Source organism: Neodiprion virginianus, chromosome 1, assembly GCF_021901495.1.
Source record: "Neodiprion virginianus isolate iyNeoVirg1 chromosome 1, iyNeoVirg1.1, whole genome shotgun sequence".
Lineage (NCBI taxonomy): Eukaryota > Metazoa > Arthropoda > Insecta > Hymenoptera > Diprionidae > Neodiprion > Neodiprion virginianus.
The window spans coordinates 34,192,546-34,211,417 of NC_060877.1; the positions used below are offsets into that span (position 1 = coordinate 34,192,546).

Consider the following 18,872-nt stretch of genomic DNA (forward strand, 5'->3'; position numbering starts at 1 on the left):
GCCACCTCCTCAAACTTGGCTATCTCTTATATATCCCGACACACATTCCTCCGCCTTTCGTTTAATTCTTTTTCAGCTCAGCTCAAGTCCACTGTATAATACCTCGCTACTAACACGCTGTTTACCGTCTCGCATGCGGGTCGAGAGCCCCCTCCACTAATTATTCCTCCCACTCGAACAGTAATTATCTTACATGTATAAACGCCTCTTCCGATGCACGAGGGGGAAAGAAAGGAGAAAAATAAAGAACGACCAGAAATTCTCGGAGTATATAAGTTGTCATAATCACTCGGGCCTCATGTTGATAACAACGAGGTTTTACTGCCCAAGGGGCAAACCAGTTTAGAACCTGTGTAACCTTTCTAAATCGCATTTTAGTCTGAACAACGAAATCCGCGAAAGTTATCGAATTCTTAAATTTCTTTTACTCCTTCAAAACTTAATGTCATGCTAACAGGAACTGTTAAAGGTCCGATTTTAAATTTTTTCCATTTCACCCGCGAATTTTGGTTACGTTTCTTTAAAGTTCAATGAATTGAAAATTTTCTTTCTGACTTTACGTATTAAAAGTTCAAGGTTCAATACCTTAAGGAATTTTCGTCGTATGAATGAAATCGTGTTAAAAATCAGGAGACGAATAAATGATCAAGTGAATAAAGTCATAGATTCAAGTTCAGGTAGAACACGTCATGAAAGAATGTAATAGCTTGCACGTAAATTAATTTCCGAAAATTTTGGATTCTCTTTGGTAAAGATCGTTTAATATCGCGACTGTTTTTCTTTTCCCTCGCGTGTATGAATTTTTTTAAGTTTTTTTTTTTTTTTTTTTTTTTTACCACCTTTGATTTGATTTTTTCGTTGTTGTTCTTATTGTTCATCTAACGGCACCCAGTCGGCGCCCCTTTTATTCCTCTTCTCATCGCTTCGTACATTCCCTCCGCAACGGTGCAGCTTGACGAACGCCTCGACGAGGACCTTTTTTTTTTTTATTTCATTCTTATTCTCTCGTCCTGCCAATATTGTTATTATACATGTTTTTATTGGCGGCTTATATTTCACAGGCAGATGTCTGTCCCGCATAATGCATTTTACAAGGGCTGCCCTGTTACAGGACTCATATGCCATTGTTGCGTCACGACATAAAAGATTGGGGTAGGTTCGGCTTTCGATAACGACTGAGAATCGTAAGGGCGGTTTTTGCGAGTGCTCGAAAACGATGAAAAAACGCGACGTTGAAGGGTGTGAATAAATTTTCAAGCGATAAATCGTAGTTGGAAAAAATAAATATACAATTATACATGTACTCACTGGAAGTGAAAATTTGTACTTTTTTGTACGTGAAAAACCTGACCGTTTCACCCTAAAACAATTCGTCAACCAATGTAAAATACCTCTGTGTTCATTCGATCCGAAACTCGTTCGCGGACTTACACCCATAGGGTTCTAAGCCTCTGTCTAATACACACGGCGAGAAGTTTATTAGGTATATCGTACGGCTGTGAAAGGAGCTGGGATTTCGAGATAGAGAGACGGCTTATTTAAGGGCGCCGAGGGTCGGCTGCTTTTAAGAGGGTCCAATTGTATTTGAATTTAAAATTCGTTACTGGGTCAAGGTAGCTGTTACCACCTCCTGATCCTCGGGCAAAAAAGATTCCCCCTTTTTATTTTTGACATACAGACTGGAGTGTACCTGCAGCGTCCACGTTTTCTAAACATCCCCTGAATGTCGTGTTATATTAATTCTGGATAACTCCTTTCAGGTGACATAATTACCGTCCAAGAGTGCGAATTCAATCTTATTTTTCAAAGCAACCGATTAATACAATGGATATGAAATTTTCTTATCAAATACATAACTTGCCATCAACTTCCGGAGCAAAAAGAAAAAAAGAAATGTTCGCCAGGTATATTTTTCAACATCCTTATTTAGATTAACCTGTGTTTGATATTCAAGAGTGTAACCTTTCCCTCTCTCTCTAACACAGACACGCTTTCGCTTCCGCGCAGATTTATTCCCGACATTCGGCGAAGTTTATAAGTTTATTTAAAAAACAGTGCAGCGAACGCTGCTGAGTTTGTTTTCAAAATTTTTAATCCAGAAGTATTTACTGTTTCCCTAGTTGCCTCAATTACTCCTGTGAAATAACCATGATATTAGCGAGAAATGATTGTTTTTACTGCCTTCTCTCCTTTCCCCCTGCATCTGTCTCAACAAATCTTGCTAGTTCGTATCATCGTTTCACGGATGTTTCACATAAATTACTGGCAACATAGGTTATTATACACAGTTGGACGAGGACGGTTAATCCGGTCCTTACAAGCTTCGAAGAATTTTTATTCCGTCTAATTCCTATTTGTTTTTATTACACGAAGTACGTACCTACCCTGATTGCAAAGCGCAGTTAAACGCAACGGTACATATTTTTGTAATTAAGGACCGTAAACCTTGAGCTGTAATCGGACGTCATATAAACAATGAAAGCGCATAAAACTGTAATAACGCCCATCTGCCCCCCCCCCCCCCCCCCCCCCCTCATGACGCGTAAAGAGAAGCGCAGCGTGCGTGTGTAAGGGCATAAAGAAAAAATACAGCCAATGGCAGCGGACGCGAGGTGATCACATCCCGAAAATCGGGAACGCATTATTACACGTCTAGTCGTAAAAATCTTTACAATCTTCCCCGGAGGATTCGAAGATGGAAGGAAATGAAAAGAAAAAACCAGAGAAATTAGGGAAACAAACAAACACCGGGATAGCGAAAATGAATATTCAAAACTGAACTCTGACAGGTTGATATATAGACATTGTATACGTATATTACATGTATTTATACACAGGCTGTGTGGTCGTAAAATATAGTCCACAATGGTTTTACAATGTTTGTTAACTACAAGAGCCGTGTTCAGGTTATTACGCAATATCCTCTCCTGTCCCTCCATTATAGATACCCATTGTTCCTAAAGTTCAAAATACGCGTTATCCCTCCTCGTCATTATATTACGGTACGGTACGAACCCGCTCGTTACCAGCTGCGTCGTTTTTATACACACCCAGCCACGCGAACAATACGGAAACACGTATCGCGTACGTATACATTTTTCGAATTAATACGGATGTAGAAAGTAGCATTATATCCGTATATATCCCACATGTCCTGCTGGACGCGTGGAAGTGCAGGGCGGACGCGAACCGTTCTTGTCAATTTTAAACTCGACGCTGCATTACCGAGAGCCGGGTGCTGTGCGCACCGAGACACAATTCCTGTTGTTTGTTCAAGTCATCGCAATCAAATCATACAGGGCTTTATATCGCGGCTGATGCACGACGTCCCATGCTAGCGGTGGTCCGAAAGTTCGAATAAAAGAGCGCGTGACGTTCAACGAAAGATTAACGAAAGAGTCGTACTCGGGGTGCTACGAAGGTTGAGATTTTGAAAAAGCTTTGGTAATGTTTCCGAAAACGAGAAAAAGAACGTAAAAGCAGTGAAACGTGAGAGCGATTGATTCTTATTCAATAAATTTCACTTGGCTCTGGTTCTTGGGAAACAGTCGAGAAAGGAATTGATTTTTTAACAGGGTAAAAAGCGGGTGAATATCTTATGCGTTATTTAATTAAATTCCAGATTTTGTGATCACCCTGAAACTGACGACTGCAGCGTCACGGAAGGATGTAAAAAAAAAATGTCGGTCCGTTAATACGTCCGTGTAGATGATAAATAAAAGATTTTACGCTACTTGTTCGAATTGCCCACGCGCGCCACGAATGTTAATCGGCTGCACAATGCACGACAACCAGAGAGCGTAGAGTGAAAACATGATGTGCATCATTCAGACACCCTGGATATTATATTATAATATCGCGTTGATAAAGTTTTCACGGAGTTTAACACGCGGATAGCATATGCACGCGTAAATATATGCACGCTATATAATGTAATACCACGTATAAAGCACACACGAAGTCGGTATATAATGATATCGCACGCGTTTGCGCACGTCGCGCATTCACGCGATGCAGCCATAATCCTGGAGTGTGGTGGTGATGCAGGGACCGCATGGCGTTTTACCAACCCTCGTCGCCCGCTCCGCAGGCCAAAACATATGGAGGGTAATTACGTGTTATTAAATAGGCGCCCCTGCTACCCTCCTTCGCTCGCAAGGCGAGTGGTCACGAAGTGAGATGACACGGCGAAGTCGACGCAGGTATTCCTGTGACTTACGGGTACGTCAGGGCTTTCCTCTTTTTTCAATAATCGTTTCGCGGAATAAAGTACCGGCGATTGAAATTGTAGGCGTATGCGGTTGCCGTACACCCTGTTGCGGCATCGATTTTTCATGCGACAATGGCGTTTGCGTGCCATTCGGTTTCATGCGAGAAGCCAGAGGGAGGGAAACCGCGTTGTTTTCTTTTGTTGCATTTCTTGGAATTCGGCGATAAGGTCGTTTGTCCGTTATCGGAGTACGCTGCAATTAAAGTTATTGTACTTTGTGAGAAATCTTGTCGATTCGTAACCCTTCTTTACTTTTGTTTTAATCAGACTCGACTTATGTATATACGTATAATGTACATCGGTATCGTTTTACAGTTCCATAATCAAGCTTACGTATTATAGAAAAATCTCCTCTTAAAGTAACGTATTGACATACGTTGAAGAAGCTTTGCTATACCGCAAACTTAAAATGGCCGCCATCGACGTACGCTTCGGATTTTATTTCGACTATAAAATCATTTCAATCACTGTCCGTTCGTCAAACACCGTATAAGGTGAAACAGCCTGACGGCAAGAGTAGTTTATTCTTAATTTGACTTCCGATACAAGCTCAGAAAATGAGAATTCAGCCTGCAATAAAATTTCTCCGTGTAGGTACGTTCTTCGGTGAACTTGAATTCTCACACGACAAACCAAGCCTGTTTGATTCAGCACTCAAAGTTCCGGTAGCGCAGTTCACATCTTCCCTAAGGCATCTACACACCTGAAGTGACTTGATTTTCGACGTCGCGACGCCGGATCTCGGATTTCAACACGAACCGTCGCGACGTCGTTTCGTCATCATCGGTCTCCTGCAGGTAGGTATATAATAAAGGAAACGACGAAACGAACGTACGATCTGAGGGTATTGGAGACAAAAAACAGAGAGAGAGAGAGAGAGAGAGAGAGAGTCAGAGAGAGAGAGGGAGAGGGAAAGAGAGAGACATCGAGGGACACGGGCGGTCGGAACGGAACGGAACGGAACGACGAAGCGAGAAGCGCGTGGTTGTGTGTACAGATATAGTATAGCTATAAGTATATACCTGCAATGCGTACAGGTGGGCATGGCATGGGTTAGTTTGTAGCGAGCAAGCAATATCGGTGTATAGAGGCGAAGCGGCGAGTCCGTGGACGAGACCTGATCCCAAAGCCAGGAGCCAGTCCATCGTGGGACCTGTGCACGACCGAACGTCGCCCCGTACATCTTGTCCGCGCGTTCGTGTCTCCATGTGATCCGCGGCTCGATCGAACCTCCGACAAGCGAGACCCGCCGCTGGAATCGGCGAGAAGATTCGCCTTTCCGCAATTTCACCGAAACCGAGGAATCGGGATAATCGATAATACGAGATAAACAATTGTAACCAGAAATACGACCGATTCGATCATTGGCGAAAACCGCAACGGGCACCTAGAATTAACCCGGAAGGGTTGACGTTTCTTGCAAAGATATAGTAAACGATCCTGCAATTACGGTTCGTTTTAATTTTTTTTTATTTTTGCTTTTTGCGCAGGAAAATCTTACGGCTTCGATCCATGTACGAAAATTTGACAGTGTGGATCGAGAGGATGACGATCGGATCCGGAATATGATCGAACGCGTCGCTTGTAGTTTTGCCGGTTAAAACGACGTCGGTGGTGTCGCGGTTAATAGTCATTGTACAACGTTGTAAATTGTGTGCGTGTTGAGAAATGTAACGGATGTAATCGAAGATACGGAGGAGATGTTACGATATGGGTTTTTATACGTGCGCGCAGGATATGGAAGATGAGGATTCTTTTTCTAACGTGTACATACGTAATAGTGTAATTATAATATCAAAACTCGAGATCGCAGTTTGTCCCTGCTATTCATTGTTGTACACAACGTTGGCAAATATTTGTACAGGTATACCAACTCTATACATTTGTACAACTTTGTTGATTTAACCATATTCGCGGAGTTTAAAATTTAGTATTTATACACACAGACCGACGAGTTCATCAGTCCATTCCAGTGTACAAACATGCCGTCGGTATTTTATAATAAAACACTATTTCAGCGTTGGCAAAGTTTGCGCTCCGCGTATTTCGAATAAACCGCGCGCGCGTCAAAATATGGTACAAAACATGTACGCCGTAACGGTGCATCGATAATTACAATTTCCTGTGTTTGCGCATGTCGATTTTATAAACTTTCGAGTGCAGCCGATTCATGTCGCGTATCGAGTATAATTTATAATCTGCACCTGCCTGTGTTTCTTGTATTCAACTTGTGCGGATTAGTTTACATAATCTGGTTGATTGCGGTGCTCCGTTTGCTAATTGGATCACCTTCCGGCTCCTCGACAAATATAAATCAGTTACTTTGCGTATTGCCAGATACAAAGCGCGGTATGCTTAGATACCCATTAGTTGAGATAACGATTACGGTATGTAATATACCAAACGATTGCACAGACTTTCTATAACGTTGAACTGCACTGAGATTTCTTCTTTTTTTCTACCCATAGTTTGCTTAGTCGCGAGATTATTCCAGGAAATCGACACATTCGTTTTCCTAGATTTTCATCATGGCGAAGTTGGCAACGTTATCATAACGAATTATGATGGGGAATAAGCCTCATTTCGCTACTTTGGAATTGTTTGAAATTCAGTAAGCCGTAATAAAACAAGACGTACCCATATTTGAAAATTTTAGTTCCTTCAGTCGTCGCAAAACTAAGAAAATAGTGAACTTTTTCCCAATAATTCGTTACGATAACGTTGCGAACTTCACGATCGTAGATTTTCGCAAGTTTCTCCTCAGAAATTTGAAAATTGACACAATGTCAAACAAACCCTGAGAACGATATACATGAATTCAAAACTCCCTCAGTTATTCTTCTCATTCAATATTAATATGTGCCAATCATTGCCCATCAGTTTTCACTAATTTTCAACTATGTCCGACCAAATTCTCGCAAGGCAATTACCACTGATTTCCAACTTCCAACGATTGTGATTTGAACCGTGGAATAACTATTTCCCAGAGTAAACATACCGCAGATAGAAGTCACGGTTGAAAAATTTCCATCCACAGGTGAACCGTGTACCTCAATTAAGTGAGGCGATAAAAGGCACTAATTTACCTCCCGTCGATTTCTTATCAGAGTAGGTCCATGGAATCCCAAGTTACGCGCTGATCGCTTCCCGTAGATTCTTTCAATTCTGATTTTCTCCCCGCAGGAATCGCGTTATACGCGCCTGTATTCCTTGTCCCAATAATTCGAGCGCCTAACGGTAAAATTGACGAGGCGTTTCTCTCCGTCTTTTTGATTTCATCTTTCGGTTTCCCATTTTTTTCATATCGTCGCGCATCGCGCTTTATTCAACAGTTTAAAATCCCATTGTCAGTACATCGGTGATGCTAATCGCATGTCTCGGCTCCCACGGGGAATGAATTCGCACCTACGCTCAACTCCGCGATACCGCGATAGTCCCTAAGGAGCGATCCGATTGGCCGATATCATCCGGACTCCACGACCAATCCGGTTTCACACGCGGCATACTGTAGATATATAATATATATGTATATATATGTATAACTATTCGATCTCCCTGCAGTTCTTGCACACTTGCCGTACCGTAACTATACTGCAGCTACCGCGTATCTCCTTGAATGAACGTACATACCTACACATCCATCGAATTAACCATACGGGGAAATTTTATAAAAATTTGCCAACTTGTAGAGACACTTCGATACCGCAAACGAATCGTCTGAATTGAACCTCAACTCTGACTATCGCCGTTGCAAAAAAAAAAAAAAAATAAAAAAATAGAAATAATCTGAAGTTTAGTCACGCGTTTGTTACACCTAATTATATTATAAATATATTCTCAGAGTCATTTCACTCGATGGTTCGCACGAGTTTCTTCTCTCATTCTTTCCCATTTCTTTCTTTCTGTGCTCATAGACGATTCCGTGTAGGTATACATATGGTTATACATATAAAAGTGTGTAATTTTTACGGGTCTTTACGAGGGTCAAACAATCGTTTAAATATTTGATATTTGAATTCGGACATTATTTTGAAATAAAATCTTGCGCGTATACTAGGCAGTTGTAACGAAATATTATACTTATATAGCGGGATGAAATAAGTTTCGTATTTTTATCGTCGACAATATGACTCGGTTGAATTTCTACAAGTTTGATTACGTGCGGCCTGATTCGTATTAACATGCGAGAAAATTCGCTTCGCAGATTTTTGCGGTAGATACGAAAAACTACGCGGCCGCTGTCTATTCCGCATGTATATGGGTATGATATACGGGCAAACTAGATGTCTGTTGTAATCTGACTCATTTGGGTACATCCGCCTCTCTATACCTTCGGCTAAAAACTTCTCTCGACTCTCCCCTCGTCCTGCACAGATGTATACATATATGTGTATATATATGGATAGGTGTATATGTGTATAAATTCAGGTATAACTCCGTACTAACTGCACTTCGAGCCTGACCATACACCAGACCCTACGCGACTTTATCGAACGGGAGATTCCTTCCGAATGTAATGTTTATTTTTATATTATTTTTTTTTGTCACTTTTAAACTTTACAAATAACACAATTTCTTTTTACTCTTGAAAGTCGTGAGAAAATATGAAGCAGTGAAAAAGTGAATCACAGTGAAGATACACAGATTTTTGGATCAAGTGCGGAAAAATTCTCGGTGTGATTTTTTGCGTATTTTATATTATAATTATAATGAGAAGTACGAGACTTGGTTTTAAAATTGTCGACAAGTAATCGCACGAATAGTGAAGTGTGTAACAATTCGAAAGTTCGCTGTCAATTTGCAGCGTGTGTCGTTTCGGAGTGCTGGATATATCTTTTTGGTCCTTGTGTGAATGTTATAAATAAAATTGTGCTGAAGAAAGTGGGAGTGAAGGACGCGTGTAATTGAGAACGAAATCGATTAATGAAGTAATTTTAATATTATAATGTGAGAGATGCGTCGTGGCGAAGTCGCGGTAATCGCGATAGCCCTTTTGGTTCTCGGGCAAGTCCCGGGTCCTCGTCAAGTCAGGTGAGAGATAAATCTTCTTTAATTAACCTTCGTTAGTTGTAATTTCAACGATCTATATATCCGACGTACAGTCCGAACAAAAATTTCTCTCTATCTCTGAACAGAGACTCCGGAACTGCGACTGGAAGTCAATCAAATCGAATCCGATTGAAACAATATCGCTTTTACGCGGCGGCGGCATATTTTAAGCCTATGTGAATTTCAATTAACAGACAGACATATTACTAACTATTTTATGTAAATCACACGATTGCGTTAGTTTCTCAGTACAAGTACATGTAGCAATCATTCTTTATCAATTAATTAAAAGTCCGTTTTTTCTAAAATACAAGTTACCGGCAAGTGAACTTTCGTTATAGTTAAAGTCCTCAGTTTCGAATCTTTTATTCGTAGTACTTGAAGAGGGATTCTTTTGTTGTAATTGAAACCGATCACTGGTTGAGTATAACTCGGTAAAACTTGATCCCCTCATTCCATTTGTAGAATAAATTTTTCGCCCAGACTGTACGCCTGATAGAACCTCAAAGGTCGGAGATTGCTCAGGCAAAATTCGGCTCTAACCCTTCACCCCCAACCCCAAAGGCGCATTAACGCCGGTGTATCCCTTTTAATTTGATCACTCAATTACCCCCGAGTCGCGGCTCGCCGGCTCTCTAAGCTGCTTCCGTAGTAATAATTGGGCTTAATTAGACACTTCGGGATGCCGAATCGGCTCGAACCGCGAACTCCGATCCCTCTCTCTAAGTATGTCCGTGCCAGTTTGTCAGTGTGCGTGTGGCTCGCTACTGACGTCTTAATTTCTGGCTAATGACCGAGGACCGCTAGACGATCGAGTGTAAGGTATCGCCATTGACGAGTGTCGATAATCGCCTCTCAATTTATTCTTCGGAGTGCGTGATTCCCTCCGGTTCATCCTCTTCGAACGAAGTGTCCGTATTTTTTGCCGGATGACAGAAACGCCATCTTTCTTTTGCCAGAGACCGGATCGCTTTGGCTCGAGTTGTCATCGCCGTTGTTCACCCGAACGACAAGTCATCCGGATGACAAAAGTCACCACTCCGCTGAATCTCTTGTATATTTATGAACCTGTACACTCGCTTTGTAGAGAGCGAGAGAGAGGAACGGAAGGGATAGGAAAGGAAAGGAAAGGAAAGGTATATAGTGTATTCTCCACCGTTCAGACTAATGGTAAATATATCACAAGAACGAACAAGCCCGCTGCGTGTGCCCACGATATTTCTTTTTTTCGTTGTAATCGCTCGTTTCACCTCTGGAAATATGATGGAAAATTGGACACTGTGTGACAGCGGATTAAAATCGAATATACGTCTTTGGCGAAGATGTAAGAAATCGTTTTCTTCGTTACCGTAGACCTGCACTTTGAGAAATTCAAGATTCTTCTTCGATCGTTCGAAGACATAACTGTAAATAAAATAATTCGAAGTACCGAATGCTGGAGAATCGATCAGCACCTTAAAACCGGTGTCTGAAAAATTTTCGACTTAAAGCCTAAAGATTAATCATATCTCACATTCCGAGTGTTCGATTATCAACAACTTGCCGTTTAGAACCTTCGGTAATCTCATAACTGACGAAAGAAGGTTAATTTTTTTTTTTTTTTTTTTCAACACGCTACACGCGTTACTTTGGTTTATTTCTTAAAAAAAAAGTGAGAGTTTCTCGAACCTGTACACGTATCCTCTGACGAGAATGAAGTGACCGAAAAAAACGCAACTCACAGCTGAGAGGTTGAGGGGAAAAACGAATAAGGCGGCGGAGGGCCTTAAACTCGATAGTAGATTGCCTTAGTAATGGGTATTGTCTCGGGCGTTATCGGCAGTGAGAGATTCATCTCTGGGGTCAAGACGTTTCACTCTCCCCGAGGCGTCGCGGCGTCGTGGCGTATACATATATCGGTACGGATATACCTTGTATACCTGCAGTGAACGCGTGTCCGAGCCTCGTCACACCGAGTCAAAATCAAATGTCGATCCTTATTAGTCAGCTCCTCTTGGAAGGCTCCACACCCTTCGTTCCGCATTATCGGCCGCGTAAACGTCACGGAATACCCTGCAGTTTCCGTGAAAAAATATTGCTAAAGTTTCTCTCTGTAATTCTTTTTCATCGGTTTCGTTTTGTTCATCTCTCAACATGTTTTTCCAAATTGCTGCCAGGATTTATTCTAGTTGAGAAATAATTCACGAGGAAGTTCGTAAGTCGCGGCTTCGAATCTTGCATATAAAAACAACTGTCGCATAATTTGTATCAAACATTTGTTTCATTCTTGTGTAAAAACTTCGCACTGTCTGAATTCGTGTATCGTTAAACAACGTGCACTTGAAATCTTGACTTACTAATGACATCGTATGGAGAATAAATAATATGCCTGAGTGTTATACCTGTACATATCTGTAAAAAGATGTCAACTATTCGCCTCGGTCATTGTCTCGGATAAAAAACGCACGCGGTCTATTCAACCGTGGTTTGATTAAGGACATTGTGATCGAGAACACTTGCCTTCTCACTTTATACGGTACAAAGGTCTCTGGCAACGAAATTATCCGGTACCCGACTTTTCTTATATATCTATACGCAGAGCCATGTCGGTCCGTGACAACTCGTTACAAAGATAAACTACATTGCGATAACGAATTAATTGGTGTGAGACGTCGTTTCACTTCGACCTTGGAATTTGTACTCGCGGCGAATGAAACTTCAAGATAGGATCATTTACATGTCTCTGCAGCAGAGAGGGATGCACGAAATTCATGAAAATTCAATCGTGTTGATGATTTTTAATTGTTTTAATTACATCGAAGCGAAAGTGTTTCCAAATCACAAAAAATTCTTCAGGAACAAAACTTTACTGCGTGACGCATTGAATATTATCTACCGCGACGAACGATTATAACAGGAAAAATTTCTTCGCCTCGACGTTCTTTCCAAATTTTGTGACGCCTGCAGGGTTTCGATGAGGTCAAAATTGAGACAAGGAGAGATTAAAGCGTGCGACTGACTAGGTGGTCTTCGTAGTTTGACGGAGTCGTGAGCGAAGCGGTGAAGTTAGGATTGAATATTAATACGGCGGCGAAGCGAATTACCACGTCAAAACAAATTGCCTGCAAATTGACTTAGCGTTGCATCGCCGGCTACTATACGGCCATTTTACTGCTTTGATAATGACTGACTTGGCCCGCCTGCAGAGAATATTCATCGTATTTCACTTAACGATATCCGCACCGGTATAATGGACCGGTTAGTATGAAAACGGAGAATCGATAACCGGGATACGGAGTATAAAATATAGGAATATAGCTGCGTTTCCGAGATTCAGATACACTTGGGCGAAAGAATTGGCCCACACCGACCTTCCGTCCTGCGCATTACGACATCATATACATATAGCATCGTTGGGTAATAATTACGGTACCAAGGTAAGTGAGGCTGCAGCTATGCGGCGTATAAAATTTCTGTTAAAATCAAGAAATTAGAAAGAAGATATCCGAAGGTGGATCCGAGACGTGGAGGAATATCGATGGGCGCGACGTGAGGGACGAGACGCGATCCAATTACCCACGCTTAAATATATTCCGGAGCTTTAAATCCATCCTCGAAATGTAGCCGTGGTCCATCCGAATTCTCTTCCCATGGATATCGGTATCGACTTGGAACCCTCGCTTCTCTCCCTCTTCCTCTCTGCCTCTCTATCGATCTTCGATTCGGGCCCATCGGTTATCACCGCGTCGCAACTCACCGTCCCTGATCCCCGATCCGTGATCCATGATCTGTCCGTTGGCGGTAATGCGCGCGTACGCATACGAGAGGGACACGAGACACTAGATCTGATTTCACACCTTCGGGCAAAAAGAAACCCGCTTCATTCTTTGACTCTTTGAAGCGTACGTTTTTCCTTGCAGCCAAATTCCTTGAAAATCGATATTATATGGGTTCTCGAAAAATGGGGTCATATCTGAGAAATTTTCAAAATCCAAAAGCTATATATTAGTCCAATTTTGCGCACCGGCGACTTTGAATTTCTTGGAAGAAATTTCTGAGATTCTTTAAAACAACTTGTCGCACACTCGTCTCGATAAAACTCCGTATCTAAATTACTTGCACCAGTTGTGTTTTGACAATGAATTTTGACCTCGAGGTATAACTGTCAAGGAAGATCGCATCAGCCTTCGAAACCGAATGAGAGCTCTAGGAAGCCAGGGACGCGTCGATTAATGAAGTTTTCCGAGTACGAACAGTGCTGGGTCTAATGGGTAAAAAATTACACGTATTAATCTAAATTACGATTTTCTCCTCTCGCGCCCTGTCGGAGGTCGAGAAGGTCCGTACAGTCCAGAGACTGTCAGATTACAGGCGAGCGGAAGCCTCATCCATCACGGTGCCTCTCGAGTGACGCGAGCACAGAGAATGCGATCTTTCAAAACGTTTCAGAGTCTCTCGCACCTCCGCAGTTCGAGCCGCGGGCCTCTTTTCGAGTCCTGTTGCTGCGAGGCGTCGCAGTGTCACTTGAATGCTCTTCACACGGAGACCGAGACGTCGTACAAATCGTTGTCGGAAAAGAAATTTCTCCGGTATTATTGTCGGTCCCTGTGCACGTAATGGGGGAATTTTGCTCCGGAAAAGACGACGTCTCTCGCTTCTCAGAGGAGAGACAAAACCTGCGCTCCGAAACGATCGAGAAGCCTCAAGGGCAAGGACCGACTTCACGGTCGTCACCAGCGAGCTTTCGTGTAATGAGCGTCGAAGCGATTCGTCGGAAAGACTAATTTCACCCGGGTATAGATCATCTCGGGCACCTTCGCTCGGCTTACGACAGTCTTCTGCATCAACTCATCGACGAATATTGACTCTGACACTTACGCCGCGTGAAATCTCCTCGCTAAATTCAATCTCAACGGTATGAAATAAACTGGTGTCGGACCTCCCGCTGCGCTCGGCAGTCCTACCGATCATCGCGGTTCGTATACCTTGGCGTATTTATATTACGACCATAAAAATGAGCCACCCTGCTTAACCAGCGTATCGGCTACCGCGGATAATCAACCGCGAAATGAAGATGTTAACGATTGATTTCAAAGATTCGACCCTGACTATATATATGTCATTATAATATCTATGTACTCGTTTTGTAGTATTACTCAATATTTTTCTCACATTTTTCTTAAATTGAAATTCAAATTTCTACACGTTCCCGCGCTTTTCCAGTGCGAGCTGCCATTTGCTGCAGGTCGATGACGTCACGCCGAGACAGCGCCTCTTACGGACATTCTTTGATACGATGAAATACCGTGAAGGTTACGCGGAGGAATTTCGAACCGTGCTTCGAAGCGATTTTTATTTGTGGATTTCAACGGTCGAAACTCTACAAGCATACACCGTACTTGAAAAGCACTAATCCCAGGTTCGTTTTACAGCCCCGTATATAACCTCGCAGCTTACCTTAGCATAACCGTGGGTTCTCATCGTTTTTTTTTTTTCGTCATCATGATCGTCATAATCTTAATCTTCTTTTCTTTTCTTCATCTTTTTCTTTTTCTCCCATTGTAATAACCTCACGTACTTTCCGGCGGTGAGTTCTCCCGAGGTTCGTCCCTTCTCGAGGTCGTTTCATGGGCGCAATAAAAGGAGTAAAAACACCTAGAGCCGCGGTTATATTTGAAAATGGTGTTTAGTCTTAAGCTAGACAATAGAGCTGGCTGGCACCTCGCGTTCCGGTGGTTAATAGATTGTCTAAAGATAATTGATTTAAGGTCCCGAGGGGTAAACCGTTCCCATGGGTTTGGGCACGGGGCCGCCTTCGTGGACTGGATGGGCGTAACGAACCATAACTGCGCCATCACCATCAGGCATTTGTTTCCTTCCATTAACTCGTCCGTAAAGAACGAACGTGCGAAGCATGAAAGCGCGATGCAAAAAGACTCTGGAATCTCGCTCCCTGCGGAACTCCGATTACCGGGACTCTGATTCTTCCGTCGAGATTTTGTGGCGGTTGAAAAATTGCAGGGCGCAATTTACCGCGTGAGAAAAGAAATATCGAAAACTGGAAAAGGAACAAAGGGTGGATCACGTGACCGCGGTGACGTCACTGCGCAAATCACAACCTCCTGGATGATCGGGAATTCGTGGATAATTGATCGCCATTTTGAATTCCGTATAGACAATGAAAGGGAGGGATTTAGGCGGGAAAAAAACTTGGGACAAAGACGTTGTTTCTTTATACAGACAAGTTATACAGGTACACGTATATTCCGGGTTTGGTATCCGAAGTCGGCGTGATCCGGTGACGACGACGACGACGCGGTGAACGGCAAACTTTCGGCAAATATCCAATTAAAATAACCGCGCGGTGGTCGGGAGATCAGACGAGATCTTTGCGGTCCGGGTTAAAACCGAGGATAACGAGCCGCGGGAAAACAAAAGGCAGCAGTCGAGTTGCAGCGCGCGTTGCTAAATAAATATATATAAATAAATAAATATATAAATAACAAATCTCCCGGGGACGCGCAGGAACAAAGCGTCATTAAAATAGCTCTATAGGCCTGCGGGCTGGACGGTTTATATACGGGTAGCGGCGTCTCGTCCGCCATTTTGGATCCCTAAGAAAAATCGCTAGGAACGAACGATCGACGCGCGCCTGCGAATAATCTTGCCGTTTCCAAGCTCGCACAGCTCTACAGGAATTCGAAAAATCGAAACGCGGCAGAAAATAAAATACACATCGCGAGTTATTTCAGCGTGTAAAGAATTTTCTTCGGGACTAGAACCGCACCGCTTCGCTTTACAGGGAATATAAGTAGCCGCGTTGGGAATTACTCTTTGTCCAGGTATCCCGAGGGCTCGCCGCGTTACGTCGACTCGAAGCTGTTTACGCGCATACGATGCATCTACAGGTATACATACATATAATGTTACACACTTGGACCGCACTTTTGCCCGAGATTCCGCGCGCCTCGAGCCCGAGAGATGCGCGCAAGAAGTTGCGGCAATTTACAATCTCATATCTGGGAACCCTCCTCGAGCCGTGGGACTTGCGGCGGTATAAAGCACGCAAGCAGGCACGCATACACGCGCCAAGGGATGTCCAGCCTTGTGAAATATGTCTTTATTAGCGAGGAATGCGCTTCAAGAAGTTTCTGGTATTTAGTTACCTACGATCTCTCTCCGCTCCCGCAGCCCTCGCTGCGTAACGACGACTTATCGTAACGTTTTTACGTGTTGTTTTCATCTTGCGCGTATGATTCTGTGGGGTATTTTTTCTCACCAAGTATTCGTCGTCCCGCAAACAGCGGACTAAGACATACCCTTTGGTGAATTTCACCTACTCCCAATGTACCTTCGAATGATTTACTTTTAATTACAACGGACGTTACGATGTGTCGATAGTGATAATCGTAACGTGTAAGGGGGCGTCCATTAATCACGTGAGACTCACGAGGGGGGGGGAGAGGGGGAAGGGGTGCTTGAAAATATCACGATTGATCACACGGGGGGAGGGAGGGGTCTCGGGCGATATCACGTTTATTTTTTGGTGCATTTTTTCTAAAAACACCGAGTATATTTAGAGATTTTTATTGGTTTTATCACATTTTTAACCCATGCACGCGAGTAATCGATCGGCGAGAAAAATCACGTGATAACGGGCAGGGGGGGGGGAGGGTTAACCAAAACCTCATGTGTGACCACGGAGGGAGAGGGGGGGGGGGTCTAAAATTGATTATAAAGGCATCACGTGATTAATGGATGCTCCCTTAATACAACGGTAGAAAAAATCATTGTTTCAGCTCAGAATCGCGAGCGTCGAATTCCTCACTTTTCATTTGCCAATCACTTTCCTGAAGGAGTTTGGCCAACCAATGAAAAACTGGAGTAGGTGCTTTGCTGCTTCGATGCACTTTGTTATTCCGTTTAATTCGCAGTGACTCCACAAAAATATATTCCAATTATCGACTACATGCCTACGAGTTTGTTCCCAAATTTGATTGTCGGAGATTATAACCAAAATCGTTGATGAAAGACTTCTTGGATATAATCGCGCGAATAACTTTTTTGAAAATGTGAAGCTGGATTTTATAACTCGCGAAAAATTGAGCTGACCATCTTGACTTTTCCGCGAACGATTTCCGTGCAATTTACCGCAACATCAGGAGCATCTGGTTTCCGCAAAAATCTAGGAACTAGGTGCTAAAAAGGGAAGCTATAATGTATTCAAATAGCGCGACGGCTAACCGCGTCGACACGGTCCGTACCAATTAGGAATTGTTAAGCACGGCAGTCCGCCGAGGATAATAACTGTAATCTTTGCTTAAACTATTAACCTTCATTACAATTACGAGCTGTTCCGCGATCGTTGGAAACCAGAAGCTCCCGCAGCCTCAACAAACCGCAACCTAAATCTAATTAACTTTAATTCCGTCTAATTTGATCAACGGGCTTTCATCGCGTCGATCGGGAAAGCCGATTCTCAACTCTCAACTGGCAGCTTCAACAAGGACGTTGATTCAACGCGCTTCAAAAACGGATGATCCGCTTAAAAACCACAAAATTTCGCAAACGCATCGACACTTATTCGACAGCTGACTAATTTCGCAGCAAGGGAGTCTTTAAGACCCCGGAAATGGGTCCCAACATGCGCGAAGGATCGTATCTGAGATCTTGAGGCGCCAGGGCTAACATTTTCACCACCTTTTCTTGTCGCCTAGTATCGTCGGGGTGGGATTTTCTCGCACCGAGTAGGTGATACCTGCGACCCTATCGAAGATCAGATCCCAAAGACAAGCCGAAATCCCGGGGCGTCTTTCGCCCTCTGATATTTTAGCTCCACCCGAGAATTCTCTGCTAAAAGCTTCTGCGTGTCGGTCTGAACCGATCCGTCGGCTGTTGATCGCAGTAAATAATTCCGGTCGCGTCTCGGCGTCGGTTTCAAACCGTAATTTGCCCCCGCAGACGGCTTCGTCTGTTCCATGTTATTTCCTCAATTTTTCAACTCCATCATCGCGATAGCGATCCGTCTCTCCAAATCGCCAAAATTCCTGTTTGGCACTGAATAATTTCACGCTGGAGCAATTCCGATCACTACATAGCTCGGCGTATGTCACAAATCATCGATACCGATTGTTATACACAGAGAGAAATTTTTAGTTCCGGTTACCGCTCAGTCCTTAGCTATTTTCATTTTTTACCACAATCGAAAAATATAGTTCTAGGTAGAAAATGAAGATTAGTTTTCTAGCTGTTACCAGAAAGTCTGGTATCCGTTACTACTCTTTCTCATTACGATCGCTGTTACTATATTTTCTAGCAACTGTTGCGAAAATTTAACGCTTGTGCAACGATAAGTCAACATCGAAGCCTTATTTGACTAAAAAAGTAGAGTAAACCTCAAAAACTGATTTTGCGTTGCGATTATCGAAAAAGGATCGACAATAGCGCAAAATAGTTACGCGTACCTCGTTTTTCGTAATTCCAACAATATTCAAACAGTTTTTTTAACGACACCTGTTTTACTCAATTTTTCTAGTCACTGTAACAAATGAAATTTTTTCTCAGTATACTTTCT

The 18,872-nt window shown here is 42.9% G+C and overlaps 1 protein-coding gene across 5 annotated transcripts in view; it reads left to right on the plus strand.

Annotated features, from left to right (window-relative positions):
• The window catches only part of LOC124310393 (protein Wnt-2), a 70,082-nt gene that overhangs the window by 4,844 nt on the left and 46,366 nt on the right, over positions 1 to 18,872 (plus strand). The window contains exons 1-3 of one of the 5 annotated variants that reach the window (XM_046774277.1): positions 5,430 to 5,606; positions 5,761 to 6,134; positions 8,863 to 9,301. The exons of 1 other annotated variant lie outside the window; for it this stretch is intronic. In XM_046774277.1, coding sequence (XP_046630233.1) covers positions 9,225 to 9,301 — 77 coding nt within the window. In that variant the 5' untranslated portion in view covers positions 5,430 to 5,606; positions 5,761 to 6,134; positions 8,863 to 9,224. Of the gene's footprint in view, positions 1 to 5,429; positions 6,135 to 6,395; positions 6,658 to 8,862; positions 9,302 to 18,872 lie in introns of those variants that run through there. 3 more of the 5 variants (XM_046774275.1, XM_046774276.1, XM_046774278.1) reach the window with 3 other exon arrangements.